At 43.0% G+C, this 16,918-nt stretch overlaps 1 protein-coding gene across 2 annotated transcripts in view; it reads right to left on the reverse strand.

The window, feature by feature from the left end:
- Positions 1-16,918, reverse strand: part of CACNA2D3 (calcium voltage-gated channel auxiliary subunit alpha2delta 3) — a 662,271-nt gene that overhangs the window by 494,185 nt on the left and 151,168 nt on the right. For both annotated transcript variants that reach the window (XM_075287892.1, XM_075287891.1), the window contains exon 4: positions 8,678-8,794. In XM_075287892.1, coding sequence (XP_075143993.1) covers positions 8,678-8,794 — 117 coding nt within the window. The remainder of the gene's footprint in view (positions 1-8,677; positions 8,795-16,918) is intronic.

A 16,918-nucleotide genomic window follows, 5' to 3' on the forward strand; every position in this document is an offset into this window, starting at 1 on the left:
TCCATGACAAAGACACATAACTGGTGTAATCTGGATGACACCTAAGAGTCGAGTTCAGCAGAATGCAATTGCTCACCCCACCTCCCTAATTTGGCAAATTACAACAGGAAGAATATTAATCACAACATAAACTGTGTCACTGAGAAGTAGCGAAGACAAAGAGCCGTTGTGTAATTACAATCCGAACAATTCTGAAGAATCCTTAAATAAACTTGAAAGAATCTATTTGTATTCCGCCAGCACCCAATAGAAATATAATAATGCAAATGAATGTAAACAAATATTCTGGAAAACCTTTAATTTGTTGGCAACAATTAACAATTATAGGCAATTGTCTCTTCTATTATGGCAGATTCTGTCATTTACGGCTATTTATGGCAGCAATTAGTTGATTCACCGTAATTTTCTTCCACCCACGACCATTTTACATTTCTGCCCTCAAAATCGGTAGATATCCGGGAGTTATTGCATTTTTTTTATTTTGCTTCTTGCTAAGAACATAGAACCAGACATAGAGTTTTGTTTTGTTCTACTTTTTGTCCTTTCATACGTATGCACGCTTGGCGTGACCAATCATGCACATTTTGTTAAAGGGGTTTTCTTGGAATTTCATACCGATGACCTATCCTTAGGATGTAAGGACCTAAATCACAAATGATCTTACAATATCTTGCTGATGTCTGAAATCTACCACATTGTTGGCACCCAGGGTCTTAGTTAAAGGCAAATGCCAGGCAGTGCGCTACTGAGAGGAACTCTATGTCAAAAACAGTCCAAGGCAAGGGTAAGCAACAAGCTGCTACTACTAAGTCAGGAAATATCTGCATGTAGCTGTAGTAAATGAACATTCCTAGTGGACCCTAGCAGGCCCAGTCTGACAGTGAAGGGAAGACTTAGACACAAGGTCATACGTAAGGGGCGGTTACACGGTTGAGGTCCTCCTGGTCCTCCAAATGACAACCTTCTGGACTGGGACCTGATGATGACTATAATGATGGCTTATATAACCCGACAGTCTACAGTGGCAGGAATGGGTCAATGGAGATCAGAACGATCCTCTGTCTCCAGGCACGAGTCACAGGAAGGGCCTACTGACATGTTGAGTTCTAGAATGTCTGGATAAGAAGCGGGGCTTAGCAGCCATGCACAGTTTTCTAAGTCAGCAGCACCATCAGTGTACTGTAAATTCACTACAAGTATGCTGGGGGTGGTTGGTGGAGGAGTTAGTCATACCAAAGGTGGGTGGGGGTGAAAAGTGAAGGACCTGGTCATACCATTGTAAGGGGAGCTAAGTGGAGAAGCTGGTCATGCCGAGGGGAGTTGGGGAATAAAAATGAAGGAGCTGGTCATGCCATTGTAGGGGAAGCTAAGTGGAGAAGCTGGTCATGCCATGCGGTGTGGGTGAATAAAAGTGAAGGAGATGGTCATGCCACAAAAAGAGTAGAGCAAAGTGGAGAAGTTGGTCACGCCATGGGGAAGGGGGGAACTAAGCGAGAAGCTGGTTATGCCAAGGAGGCTCCCTGTAGAGAGTCCTGGATATGGAGTTACCAGGACTAATAGTCATACGGCATATTGAAATTGTAAATGTCACATTTCACTAGAGTTCTCCTTTAATGGGCAAATATTGCCTGAACATACTTTTCTAGTGTTTCTAAGTTTTTTTTTTTATATTTCACTTCATGTAAAAAACTGTAAGCTTTTCAACAAGAACCAAAAAAAGTGTAATTAGGATCACTGCCAACCTTAGCCACCCCAAAAAAAGCAGTATCCCCGAGTGTGTTTTATTAAAAGCAAATGCCAAAGAAATGTACCTAGGAAAACTAACAGTCTGCATGTGGAATTCTGCGATAAAAAGCTTTGAATTCCCAGGCTTCCCGAGCTAAGCCCCACTGGTGTAGTGAACCATGAATCTGCGGAAATTGAATTAGAGTATAGCTGCAATTATTTTATACAGCGCCATCGTGATGGGAATCTACTTCACTTTGAACACCAGGTAGCAGGAAAAATTAAAAGCACAATAAAAAGAGAAAGTGATTTCTGACATGTTGACAAATATTACGTGCTGAGATTATGGAAATAAAGTGAAGATCTATGCTGCAAAACAGATCAAACACAATTAAAAATACAACATAAACGAGGCAATTATGAAAAATACACAACATAATAGATAGATAAAGCAGAGAGAGCCACATTCTAGTGTTCTTCTTAATGCACTGCTCGGGCACAGCTTGTAAAGAGCTTTATTTGTCCTGGCACGTGTAGTCCAAACATGTCTGGGAAAACCTCGATAAAACTTTAATCAATGACTGCAATTATCTGTTGAGAAGTCGGTATAGGAAAATCATTTATCTCCACATCTGCATGTGCAGAGCGGCAGAAACAAAGGCAGCTCAGCAGCGTCTACTGGGGAGAGTAGTGGGATGCCAATACCTTGCCTATGAAATTATCAGAACTTCAAAATATTTGCCAAAAAAGCAATCAGCTGTGAATGGAAAAAAGCTCGACGTCTGCCAATCGTTATTTTCCAGCTAAAATTCTAAAATCAGAAATATTGGAATCCACATTATGTCCCCTGCAGATTAATGAGGTTATTTTGGAGCAAAAATTAAAAAAAATTAAATGGCACACCAGTACATTAAACAAAAATTATTCTTTGTTTTTTAGCCAGTTGTGTATAAGTGGTGCAAGCAAAGAGTGCAAACAAAAATAAACTGGAAAGATCCTCTAATTTATTAAGCTAGTTATTGAATCCCTATCAAACTTAAATCTATTTTATTGAGATTGTAAGTGATAGGCCAACATAGGCCAAGTAGCAGCTAATTGTGGTGGAGCAAAAATGATACTTGGTTTTCAAAATTTTGATCAAATAAAAATCTGAAAATTGTGACATACAAAAGTATCCAGCCCCCTGCACTCTAAAACCACTGAGTAAAATCCAGTGCAATCAATTGCCTTCAGAGGTCACTTAATTAGTTAATTAGAGAACACTAGTGAACAAATAGCATCATGAAGACCAAGGAACTCACCAGACAGATCAGGGATGAAGTTGTGGAGAAGTTTAAAGCAGGGTTAGTCTATAAAGGCATATCCCAAGCTTTGAGCATCCCAAAGAGCACTGTTCAATAACTGCAAACCTACCAAAACATGGCTGCCCACCTAAACTGATCGAGCAAGGAGAGCACTGGTCAGAGAAGCAACCAAGAGGCCCATGGTCACCTTGGGGGAGCTGCAGAAATTCACAGCTAAGGTAAAAGAATCTGTCCACAACACTACTATAAGTCATGCACTCCACAAATCTGGCTTTTATAGAAGATTGGCAAGAAGGAAACCATTGTAAATCTGTATTCTTGTACCATTTAGAATAGTGGTATAGTTTATGTGTCAGAAGGACCTTTGGAGCCTCCTCAGGGACCTTTGGGTCTCTAACAAACCACTCAGGCCTTCACAGAATAGGTGTATTTATATTGAGGCTAAATTACACACAACTGGACTCTATTAACTCATTAAGTGACTTCTGAAGGCCATTGTGTGCCCTGGATTTTATGTAGGGGTATCAGAGTACAGGGGGCTGAATACTTTTGCACACTTTTCAGATTTTTATTTCACTAAAATTTTGATAACCATTTATCATTTTCATTCCACATCACAATTATCTGCTACTTTGTGTTGCTTATCACTTACAATCTCAATAAGCTACATTAATGATTGTGGTTGTAAGGTGACAAAATGTGAAAAAATTCAAGAGATATGAATACTTCTGCAAGCCACCGTACTATATAGTATTTATGAGCTTCTTCATCACACCTGCTAAAGAATACAGACCCCAGACTCAATCCCTTAAAAAATATATGTCCTTAACAAAGACCCAGAGACCAGACCCCCTCTAGTAATACAGATCTAAAAACACCTAAAAAAGAGACTAGACTGTAAAAGAATTGTGGAATGTTTTGATGACATTTTAGTTACTTTTGTGCTCATATCTTATAGGCTTTTTATGGACTTTCATTTAGAAACAAATACATCTCAAGTGACGGATTAATTTCTTTGGACATTAGACATAAAAGAACGTAAGAATGTCATCTGTTTGGTATGCAAATGGTTAGTGATCAAAGTAACACGGGCAGAAGAACAATGAAAGTTATTTGATACTTTATAGCTGCTTCATACTCCTTCCGTCCAGTCTTGTCCATCAGATAAGAACTTATTTCAAAGCCATATTTAGCAGGTTGTTCCACATTCTTAAGTGTCAATGGAATAGTCATCAAGTATTAATTAAGATTCTCTATTTTCTTTGTTAACACAAATCTAGAGATTAAATTTTCCTCCATTCTTTGCTCTCTTACATGTAGATGGGAGTTTAAAAAGTTGAAAATAATTCCCGAGTATGGCCAAATGCATCCCAAACCAATAATAGAGCCTTTAATATGAACAGACACAAACATTTATGACCACAAAATGATGAAAGAACAACACAATTCCAATATATAATTCAGCAGATTTGAGCACACTATGCCACTATGCATTTGCCTTAGGGCTACTAATGAGGACATCCCCCTTTAACTTCCATACAGGCATTTGGACTACAGCGATCCATGAGGCCCCTACCTCTATGAGTAGTCTCTGTTTAATAGCAGCTGACCGAGGCGACTAAAGGCCGAGGCCCATGTCTATTCATTGCACAGGTAACTGGGTAAGTCCAGGTAAGGACAGGCAGGGTTTGTTACATATGATACACAGGCCCTGGGTCAGGGCAGGCGGAGCAGGATGAGTTAGGTAAAGAAGTCGACATCAAACACAGCAGCAGAAAAGAAAAACGCCTTCATAGGATCTAGAAAGTTAGAAATCTTTTCATTAAGGCACTCTCCTTTGGGGATAGATGACTTAAAGGGAATGTGTCACCAGAAAGTTACCTAATTATTTTTTAGCAAGTTTAAAGTTGCACAAAAAAAATGGTGAAGTTTTTAAAATTGTTCCATGTTGTTATCTATAATTAAAAATAATAAAAAAAATAATTAAAAATAAATTAAAAATCATAAACTCTGTGCAGTTCTGGATTTGTCCACTAGGCCATAAAACATACTGAAACTTCTTGTTTTCTGTAGAATTCTTTGTAGCAGTCCCTCATTTCTCAACAGAGGAATAGGGCAGGACGGCGCTCACAGGTGAGCTGTGAGCGCCGTCCTGCCCTATTCTTCTGCTGCTTCCCAGGTTGACACAACTGGTGCCTTTGAGACGTGCTGCTCCCCATACCTGGTATCATATACACCTTAGTATGGAGTTGTGAACGCTGTCACAACCCAACCAGGTGAGAGGTCACCAGGTCTGATACATTCATTACAATTATCTAAAAAGGTGAATAGACTATCTACACTATAAAGTGTGCTCGGTGTTTTTCTATCTTTTACAATTCTCATTTCTCAACACACTGATGATCGCAGCATATGTAGATAAGACCCAGAATCTACCAGTCACAATAGAGGATTTTACAGCTTATCTACTCCCCATTCTGCACAAAGACCACTGCCCAGGTCACAGAGCATGTCTAGAAAACCGTCCTATTCACATGAATAGTGTCTGCTCTTGGTCATTGTGTCTATGGCCGATGGTCTTTCTATAGGAAACAGGAAGTCACAGTGTAAGGGAATTACTAGTTGTGCAGTTCCCTAGTGCTATTGCTGGAACAATGGAAGAAGGAGAAGACAGACAGAGAGCCCTAAACTTGACCGAGCCCCTGTCCCTACCTAATTGCCACAACTGGGCGGCAATCCCTTCTCTGAAATAAGTGTCACACCGAAAAAGACAAGACAAACACAGAAGCAAAGGTTAAAGCCAGAGAGACAAAGCAGTACAAAATTGTAATTCAAAAGAGTAGTCACAGGAGAAACCAAAGGTCAGAGGTCAATAATACAATATTAAGAGAAGTAGGAAGCTAGCGAGGACAATGTCTCAAGACAGAGTCAAAATATCCAGCCAACCTTTGTGGGCTGATTACCTGTATATATGAAGTCCAGGACCTTCCCCAGACTTTATTGGTAGACAGTCTTTCAATCACACAGGCAAGGCCAAAATTAACTATTTGATAAACAGAGGGTGCAGGAGATGGGTGTGGTGGAAATTCAATATAGAGAGGAAGTAATAGAGCAGTGTTCAGACAAAGCAACAAAAAACTCTAAGCAAAGAATCAAACTGAACACGCCTCTTGTGCCGCAGCGTGCGAGAGGAGGGTAGCGCAGGCAGAGATGTTACATACAGAATGTTTTAGGCTTAGTGGCAAATATTGGAATTGCAAACTTTTTAGGATTATTTTTAAAACAGAAATTAATTTTGAAAAAAGAAAAACATCACTAAAATGATTTTAAAAAATATGATAAAAAAATAAGTCGTTGCCTGGCGACACGTTCTCTTAGGTGCGAGGGGGTGATTGGGAACAGGCAGAGTCACTTAAAGGGCCAGTGCACATAACCTATGGGCAGTGTCTGGAGCACAATCCAGAAGAGCAGTGCATGGGGCAGCATGCTAGAGGTTGTGGCAGGTGACATTACAGGGTGCAAAAATTCCCATAGCCTACAAAGTAGACAACCCCAAGTTGTCCTATCCTGATACTGCGACTACATAATATCACACAATGTTTTTCCAGATCTTACTTTGAAATCTCTGGAAAGCGAGTTAATAGTAGCGTAAATATATTTTTTGCTGTCATTCAAAACTGAAAGGTAAAAGGCAACTACGTGACTTTTATGCTCAGTTTATCATCAGACATTAAGCAGCGATAAAAAAGAAACCTACACTAAAAAGACAGAAGAGATTTGCACAGATGCCTGGCTTTTATGTAAATTGTCAATTCTCTGACATTAATGTTTATTTTCAGGTATTTTGTAAGAGCTGAAAGAAGAGGCAAAGCTTTCAATTTTACAATTTCTGACATCTTGAATACAAATCCCCATGTGATAATATAATTGTGCAATGAAAGACATATACAGTGGGTGGCATAAAAGGCCAATAAACAACTGTGAGTAAAAGACAGACTGAAGTGCTAAACATAGCCCATTGCCGCTGATCCGAGAGCAACCAGACAAGACTTTCAGAGAATAACATGCCACTATCTTATTACCCCTTGTATATTGCCGTTGCTAGGTTCTGCGTTTCAGAGACTTCCAATTATGTATATATCTTTTTTTACCATCAGTTGTATCTTGGATGAATTAACGGGAAATATGACTCAAAGAGCTCCTTGTCTAGGAGACAGATTCTATTTTCTGCCAGTCCCTATGCAATGTGTACATTTTCTTTAAAAAAAAAAAAAAAAAAAGACCTCCAATAGCTCCCTGTCTGAGAGACAGATTATGTTTTCTGCCAGTCCCTATGCAATGTGTAATTTTACAAAAAAAAAAAAGAGAAATATGACTCAAAATAGCTCCTTGTCTGGGAAACAGATTATATTTTCTGCTAGTGTGTAAAATTTTTTAAAAAATGCAATTTCTTAATATTTCATGCTCTGATATTCACCTTCTCTGATTTTAATTTAATAATGTACTAGAGTAACTAATGGACTCCCTTAGGCTGAGGCCCCATCTTACGGAAACGCAGCATTTATTTTTTAATGTAGATTGTGAGCCCCATATAGGGCTCACTATGTTCTGTACATTTTTACCTATCGGTATGTCTTTGGAGTATGGGAGGAAATCCACGCAAACATGGGGAGAACATACAGTACAAACTCCTTGCAGATGTCCTTGGCAGGATTCAAACCCAGGACTCAAGTGCTGCAAGGCTGCTGTGCTGCCCCTGGAAACACAGCTTTTTTTGTTGCAGATTTTGCTGCAGTTTTTTGAGCTACTAGTTACAGGAGGAATGGGAAATATATAGAATGTTCTTATACATCTACCTTCTGACTTTTGCTAAAAAAAAGTTGCAGCAACAAAAAAAGGTTATTGGTAATTGGTTCTTTAGTGGTGTTCACATCTGCACTTGGGTGTCTGTTCAGGAGGTTCACTTGGGGACCCACCAAATGGAAACCTAATCAGCATAAAAAAGCAGTTACCTTTGGAAACCCATGTACCCCATAGACTATAATGGTGTCTGTGATGTTTCCGTTTTGAAAAGGGCAAAAAATGCAGATAGAAAAGTGTTGCTTGCAGTGTTTTTCTCTCCACATTTTTCATGCAGAGAGGGGAAGAGAATCCTCGTACAGAGCCCGGGCGCAGATGTGAACCTGGCCTTAGACTTGAATGGGACACAGCCGCAGTATAGATAATGGTTGATACTACAAGTACAGTGAGTAAACAGCACAGCACCTAGTTCATGAACAATGTCAGGATCTGAGCACTCTGTTAAGGTTGAGCCGATCTTGACATTTTAGGATCGATTTTAAAATCCGATTTCCGATCATTTTCCAGCCGATCCCGATCGTGAAATTTGCTCGATCGCTGATCGGACTCCGATCTTTTCCGATCCAGATCACTCAACCCTACACTCTAGATATCACTTTCTAAAAGCTGAATAACCCTTTTAATATTTCACATTAGCACCACTTTCCTACCTATTAGATATATTACAGCTACCTCTAAATTTGTGCTCTGTCTACCAATATGTGCTCATCCAATAACACCAACAATGGTGACCAATGACTCAAATATATCAGGAATACAATGTAAAAAAAAAAAAAAAAATCACCAACCCGGACTGCCTCTGATTTCTTGTGGAACATCTCCTCCATGTCCTTGGCAAGTTTTTTGACAAGATGAAGTCCATCTATTTCTTCTATGGAAACTTCCTTCTCAAATTCTTTGTATTTCTGAAATAAAGAATCAGACTATTAAACCATCTATATAGAAACGTATTTGTAATTATTTGCAATAATGTTGGGACGGATGATCTTGAACATTTCTTTCCTCTTAGATATAATTCCAAACAGCTCAAAGCTTTGTGCAGAATGATGAATTGTATCAGTTCTTCCCAGTCAGCATCTGTCAGCCTATGTTTAGTTGGCCATACACAAGCTGTTGGTTAAAGGGGTTTTCTGGGCAAATAAATATTTTTTTTTAAAAAAAAAGTCTCTTAGTACAAATAATAGTTTAATAAGTGCACCCAAATACCTTTAGCTGTGTTTTGAGAGATTTCTGGATTTCTCTGTGAAATTCTGACATCTTCTGCATTTGTTTACATGGGCATCTTCCTGTTCTGTTTCCTACAACTACCATAATGACTTGGGCTTAACTCAGAGCTGACTCACACCGCCTCCCCTTTCTCACTCTCTCCCCCTCCCTTTCTCACTCACACCCCTTGCCTGGTTCCCTAGTGCACCCACTACTAGCCCTTCCTAACTAACTCAACCAACCCCACCCCATCATACTTACCTGTCTTCCAGTTCAGATCTTCGGGGCACAGGATGTCACTTCTTCTGGGCATCCAGCACCTCCAATTCTTAATGTCTGCTGGCTGCCCATGCCTGCGCAATAGAGCCACAGTACCGGTGTGCACAGTAGCCAGAAAGAAGTGATGGCTCATGCCCAGGAGCTCTGGAAGGTAAGTAAGCATGATGGGGTGGTGAGGGGAGTTGAGTTACTTAGGTGACTCATTTGATAGAAATACAAGTTCCCTGGAATGACCCCGGAAAATTGGAAATTGTGCCTGGGGCGGCCACATGATCGCCCTGGAGATCTAGGTGAATATAGATTTTTGGAACAATGAGTAATTTAGAAGGTAGTAGAGGGGAGTGTTTTGCTTTATTTATTATTATCAATTTATCCTGGACAACCCCTTTAAATGCTGAACAGACTCTATAGCATAGCCTGACAACAATTCCTATCAACCTTCATTGTACACATGCATTCTTGTTTCAGGATGTGCATGTTTTTTCAATGGAGTAGGAGGAAAGAGCCAGCACTTCTAGTAGAGGCAGGGGCATAACTTGAGGGGATGCAGAGAGTGCAGTCACACTGGGGCCCAGGACCCTTAGGGGTCCCATAAGCACTGGCATCAGTATTGAGATTGCAGCTTCCATCTGGCCCATAAGCCAAGGAGTCCCACAGATTACCCTAACCACACTAAGGTGAATTAAACTCCTTAGGCCCCGTAACCATCACTATCAGGAATTCACTGTAGGGATGAGGTAGGGGGCCCCGGACAAAAGATTTCAATGGAGCCCACAAGACTTTAGTTACACAACTGGGTGGTGGTTTATCTTCCCTGAAAAACTAACGGATCATGTACTAAAATTCAATTTGCCCTTCTTTCTCCCAATAATATCTGTTGGGTCACAGTAGGGAGGCAAGTTTGGGTCAACATGAATCTAACAGGCTTCAGTAATGGCTAGAAGAACTAGACTATGACTATGAGTACACCATGAATCGGTGAGCACTAGTGTAGTCATCCGCGGAGTAACAGAAGCTTTGTAACAGAAGTCAGCAGCACTTTTGGGACCAGTTTGCACATATAAGTAAGAATTGGGTAAGAATTGCTTTATTTTTATCTTTGGATGTTTTTCCTAGAGTCTTTCTTTAGGTCGCAGGGTGCACTCACAAACAACACTTCATTTTCTATTCCATGTTCAACGCATTTGTGCTTGTGATTCATTCGAGTGCCTGGAAGAAACTGCATAAAATCTGAAAGTTCTTCAAAAGCAGATTTGCATTTTTATTATTTGTTTTCAGAGGCGCCAGGGTGGGCAGTGCCTCATACCAACCATGCCAAATTTGGGAGACAAAATGAAGTACTCGCAGCAATGTTGCAGTACTTTAACCTGTCAAAATGTATATTTTCAGCATATTATCATGGTAACTATTTATGTGCCAAATTTCTACAGTAAAGTATGTTGCTTTTTTCTAATTGTAACATCTCAATTAATGAGTAAAGTTAATAAAAATAAGAATAAAAGAGATATATGCCAACATTTACATGTATTTTTATTTTTTTTTTTGGGGGGGGGGAGGCACTCTCCATTGTGATGGGTTAAAAAAAAAATTAGAAGTAAATAATGCAAAATATTGCACTTGTAAATTAAATTTATTGTATTTATTTTTCAAACAACTGGTCAACGGGAACATCTTATGTACATAATTTTATTTTTATTCATTAAATTTATTTTTATAGAATAGAAACAATGCTCTATATTTATGGCAATTTATGTCCAAAAATTAGTTTACATCCCTAGTACGTATGTGTTTTTTGTACCTTGATAAAATGATATTACAGGTGTCTAGAGAGGGGCCTTGGCTTAGAAAAGTTTTGAAGAGAAACCAAATTTGATAAGCCCAATGATTTACATCATCTTTGTAGGCGCTGTCATCTTGAGCATTTTTACTAGTGTATCCAAATCCGTTCAGCTATTCCCAAGATATAAGCCCTTTACTCAGAGACTGTACCCCAGAGAAACCACATTCTTACTTCCCAATTGGCTACTATAAGCTACTTTGCATCAATGCTAAAAAGGGCTTATATCTTTGGAATGGCTAAACAGATGCGGATAAACACAACACAATGCTCAGGGAGATAGATGATGTCATTGGACTTTTTAGACCTGATGTCAGGTCCTTTTAAAATGTGATAAATTGTATCAAAGTTGTGCCTGAACCTCAGCACGAAATATTGGTCTAAATCAACCAAGAGGTAGTGTAAGGAAGAGAAATTTGTCTAGCAAGATGGACCAAATCTATTACACAGCATAAACCAATGATGGATTGAGCTGAGTTTTTTTCCCATCTTCCTTAGTTTTAAGCTGCCTAAGACTGTAGTAATAAATAGAGATGAGCGAACACTAAAATGTTCGAGGTTCGAAATTCGATTCGAACAGCCGCTCAATGTTCGTGTGTTCGAACGGGTTTCGAACCCCATTATAGTCTATGGGGAACAGATACTCGTTAAGGGGGAAACCCAAATCCGTGTCTGGAGGGTCACCAAGTCCACTATGACACCCCAGGAAATGATGCCAACACCTCTGGAATGACACTGGGACAGCAGGGGAAGCATGTCTGGGGGCATCTAACACACCAAAGACCCTCTATTACCCCAACATCACAGCCTAACAACTACACACTTTACACACTCAATACCACCTCTCTGACAGTAGGAAAACACCTTGAAACATGTGTATTTGGCACTTGCAGTGAGGAGAGCTTGTCACCAGCAGTGAATTTGGCCCTTGTAGTAAGTTGAGGTTGGCACCAACATTTGTTTTGAAAATCAGGGTGGATTGAGCCTCTAACCAGCAGAGTTTGGGCAAATTCATGGTGGAGGGAGCCTCTAAACACCCCAGTTTGGGCAAATTCATGGTGGAGGGAGCCTCTAAAAACCCCAGTTTGGACCAATTCATGGTGGAGGGAGCCTCTAACCAGCCCAGTTTGGGCAAATTCATGGTGGAGGGAGCCTCTAAAAAACCCAGTTTGGACCAATTCATGGTGGAGGGAGCCTCTAACCAGCCCAGTTTGGGCAAATTCATGGTGGAGGGAGCCTCTAACCAGCCCAGTTTGGACCAATTAATGGTGGAGGGAGCCTCTAACCAGCCCAGTTTGGACCAATTAATGGTGGAGGGAGCCTCTAACCACCCCAGTTTGGACCAATTCATGGTGGAGGGAGCCTCTAAACAGCCAAGTTTGGACCAATTCATGGTGGAGGGAGCCTCTAAAAACCCCAGTTTGGACCAATTCATGGTGGAGGGAGCCTCTAACCAGCCCAGTTTGGGCAAATTCATGGTGGAGGGAGCCTCTAAACAGCCCAGTTTGGACCAATTCATGGTGGAGGGAGCCTCTAACCAGCCCAGTTTGGACCAATTAATGGTGGAGGGAGCCTCTAACCAGCCCAGTTTGGACCAATTAATGGTGGAGGGAGCCTCTAACCAGCCCAGTTTGGACCAATTAATGGTGGAGGGAGCCTCTAACCAGCCCAGTTTGGACCAATTAATGGTGGAGGGAGCCTCTAACCACCCCAGTTTGGACCAATTCATGGTGGAGGGAGCCTCTAAACAGCCAAGTTTGGACCAATTCATGGTGGAGGGAGCCTCTAAAAACCCCAGTTTGGACCAATTCATGGTGGAGGGAGCCTCTAACCAGCCCAGTTTGGGCAAATTCATGGTGGAGGGAGCCTCTAACCAGCCCAGTTTGGACCAATTAATGGTGGAGGGAGCCGCTAAACAGCCCAGTTTGGGCAAATTCATGGTGGAGGGAGCCTCTAAACAGCCCAGTTTGGACCAATTCATGGTGGAGGGAGCCTCTAAAAAACCCAGTTTGGACCAATTCATGGTGGAGGGAGCCTCTAAACAGCCCAGTTTGGGCAAATTCATGGTGGAGGGAGCCTCTAAACAGCCCAGTTTGGGCAAATTCATGGTGGAGGGAGCCTCTAACCAGCCCAGTTTGGACCAATTAATGGTGGAGGGAGCCTCTAAACAGCCAAGTTTTGGGAAATTCATGGTGGAGGGAGTCTCTAACCAGCCCAGTTTGGACCAATTCATGGTGGAGGGAGCCTCTAAACAGCCCAGTTTGGGCAAATTCATGGTGGAGGGAGCCTCTAAAAAACCCAGTTTGGACCAATTCATGGTGGAGGGAGCCTCTAACCAGCCCAGTTTGGACCAATTAATGGTGGAGGGAGCCTCTAAACAGCCAAGTTTGGACCAATTCATGGTGGAGGGAGCCTCTAAAAACCCCAGTTTGGACCAATTCATGGTGGAGGGAGCCTCTAACCAGCCCAGTTTGGGCAAATTCATGGTGGAGGGAGCCTCTAAACAGCCCAGTTTGGGCAAATTCATGGTGGAGGGAGCCTCTAACCAGCCCAGTTTGGACCAATTAATGGTGGAGGGAGCCTCTAACCAGCCCAGTTTGGACCAATTAATGGTGGAGGGAGCCTCTAACCACCCCAGTTTGGACCAATTCATGGTGGAGGGAGCCTCTAAACAGCCAAGTTTGGACCAATTCATGGTGGAGGGAGCCTCTAAAAACCCCAGTTTGGACCAATTCATGGTGGAGGGAGCCTCTAACCAGCCCAGTTTGGGCAAATTCATGGTGGAGGGAGCCTCTAAACAGCCCAGTTTGGGCAAATTCATGGTGGAGGGAGCCTCTAACCAGCCCAGTTTGGACCAATTAATGGTGGAGGGAGCCGCTAAACAGCCCAGTTTGGGCAAATTCATGGTGGAGGGAGCCTCTAAACAGCCCAGTTTGGGCAAATTCATGGTGGAGGGAGCCTCTAACCAGCCCAGTTTGGACCAATTAATGGTGGAGGGAGCCTCTAAACAGCCAAGTTTTGGGAAATTCATGGTGGAGGGAGCCTCTAACCAGCCCAGTTTGGACCAATTCATGGTGGAGGGAGCCTCTAAACAGCCCAGTTTGGGCAAATTCATGGTGGAGGGAGCCTCTAAAAAACCCAGTTTGGACCAATTCATGGTGGAGGGAGCCTCTAACCAGCCCAGTTTGGACCAATTAATGGTGGAGGGAGCCTCTAAACAGCCAAGTTTGGACCAATTCATGGTGGTGGGAGCCTCTAAAAACCCCAGTTTGGACCAATTCATGGTGGAGGGAGCCTCTAACCAGCCCAGTTTGGACCAATTAATGGTGGAGGGAGCCTCTAAACAGCCAAGTTTGGACCAATTCATGGTGGAGGGAGCCTCTAAAAACCCCAGTTTGGACCAATTCATGGTGGAGGGAGCCTCTAACCAGCCCAGTTTGGGCAAATTCATGGTGGAGGGAGCCTCTAAACAGCCCAGTTTGGGCAAATTCATGGTGGAGGGAGCCTCTAACCAGCCCAGTTTGGACCAATTAATGGTGGAGGGAGCCTCTAAACAGCCAAGTTTGGACCAATTCATGGTGGAGGGAGCCTCTAAAAACCCCAGTTTGGACCAATTCATGGTGGAGGGAGCCTCTAACCAGCCCAGTTTGGGCAAATTCATGGTGGAGGGAGCCTCTAAACAGCCCAGTTTGGGCAAATTCATGGTGGAGGGAGCCTCTAACCAGCCCAGTTTGGACCAATTAATGGTGGAGGGAGCCGCTAAACAGCCCAGTTTGGACCAATTCATGGTGGAGGGAGCCTCTAAAAACCCCAGTTTGGACCAATTCATGGTGGAGGGAGCCTCTAAAAAACCCAGTTTGGACCAATTCATGGTGGAGGGAGCCTCTAACCAGCCCAGTTTGGACCAATTAATGGTGGAGGGAGCCTCTAAACAGCCAAGTTTGGACCAATTCATGGTGGAGGGAGCCTCTAAAAACCCCAGTTTGGACCAATTCATGGTGGAGGGAGCCTCTAACCAGCCCAGTTTGGACCAATTAATGGTGGAGGGAGCCTCTAAACAGCCAAGTTTGGACCAATTCATGGTGGAGGGAGCCTCTAAAAAACCCAGTTTGGACCAATTCATGGTGGAGGGAGCCTCTAACCAGCCCAGTTTGGGCAAATTCATGGTGGAGGGAGCCTCTAAACAGCCCAGTTTGGGCAAATTCATGGTGGAGGGAGCCTCTAACCAGCCCAGTTTGGACCAATTAATGGTGGAGGGAGCCTCTAACCAGCCCAGTTTGGACCAATTAATGGTGGAGGGAGCCTCTAACCACCCCAGTTTGGACCAATTCATGGTGGAGGGAGCCTCTAAACAGCCAAGTTTGGACCAATTCATGGTGGAGGGAGCCTCTAAAAACCCCAGTTTGGACCAATTCATGGTGGAGGGAGCCTCTAAAAACCCCAGTTTGGACCAATTCATGGTGGAGGGAGCCTCTAACCAGCCCAGTTTGGGCAAATTCATGGTGGAGGGAGCCTCTAAACAGCCCAGTTTGGGCAAATTCATGGTGGAGGGAGCCTCTAACCAGCCCAGTTTGGACCAATTAATGGTGGAGGGAGCCGCTAAACAGCCCAGTTTGGGCAAATTCATGGTAGAGGGAGCCTCTAAACAGCCCAGTTTGGGCAAATTCATGGTGGAGGGAGCCTCTAACCAGCCCAGTTTGGACCAATTAATGGTGGAGGGAGCCTCTAAACAGCCAAGTTTTGGGAAATTCATGGTGGAGGGAGCCTCTAACCAGCCCAGTTTGGACCAATTCATGGTGGAGGGAGCCTCTAAACAGCCCAGTTTGGGCAAATTCATGGTGGAGGGAGCCTCTAAAAAACCCAGTTTGGACCAATTCATGGTGGAGGGAGCCTCTAACCAGCCCAGTTTGGACCAATTAATGGTGGAGGGAGCCTCTAAACAGCCAAGTTTGGACCAATTCATGGTGGTGGGAGCCTCTAAAAACCCCAGTTTGGACCAATTCATGGTGGAGGGAGCCTCTAACCAGCCCAGTTTGGACCAATTAATGGTGGAGGGAGCCTCTAAACAGCCCAGTTTGGACCAATTCATGGTGGAGGGAGCCTCTAAAAACCCCAGTTTGGGCAAATTCATGGTGGAGGGAGCCTCTAAACAGCCCAGTTTGGGCAAATTCATGGTGGAGGGAGCCTCTAACCAGCCCAGTTTGGACCAATTAATGGTGGAGGGAGCCGCTAAACAGCCCAGTTTGGACCAATTCATGGTGGAGGGAGCCTCTAAAAACCCCAGTTTGGACCAATTCATGGTGGAGGGAGCCTCTAAAAAACCCAGTTTGGACCAATTCATGGTGGAGGGAGCCTCTAACCAGCCCAGTTTGGACCAATTATTGGTGGAGGGAGCCTCTAAACAGCCAAGTTTGGACCAATTCATGGTGGAGGGAGCCTCTAAAAACCCCAGTTTGGACCAATTCATGGTGGAGGGAGCCTCTAACCAGCCCAGTTTGGACCAATTAATGGTGGAGGGAGCCTCTAAACAGCCAAGTTTGGACCAATTCATGGTGGAGGGAGCCTCTAAAAAACCCAGTTTGGACCAATTCATGGTGGAGGGAGCCTCTAACCAGCCCAGTTTGGGCAAATTCATGGTGGAGGGAGCCTCTAAACAGCCCAGTTTGGGCAAATTCATGGTGGAGGGAGCCTCTAACCAGCCCAGTTT

Source organism: Leptodactylus fuscus, chromosome 9, assembly GCF_031893055.1.
Source record: "Leptodactylus fuscus isolate aLepFus1 chromosome 9, aLepFus1.hap2, whole genome shotgun sequence".
Classification (NCBI taxonomy): domain Eukaryota; kingdom Metazoa; phylum Chordata; class Amphibia; order Anura; family Leptodactylidae; genus Leptodactylus; species Leptodactylus fuscus.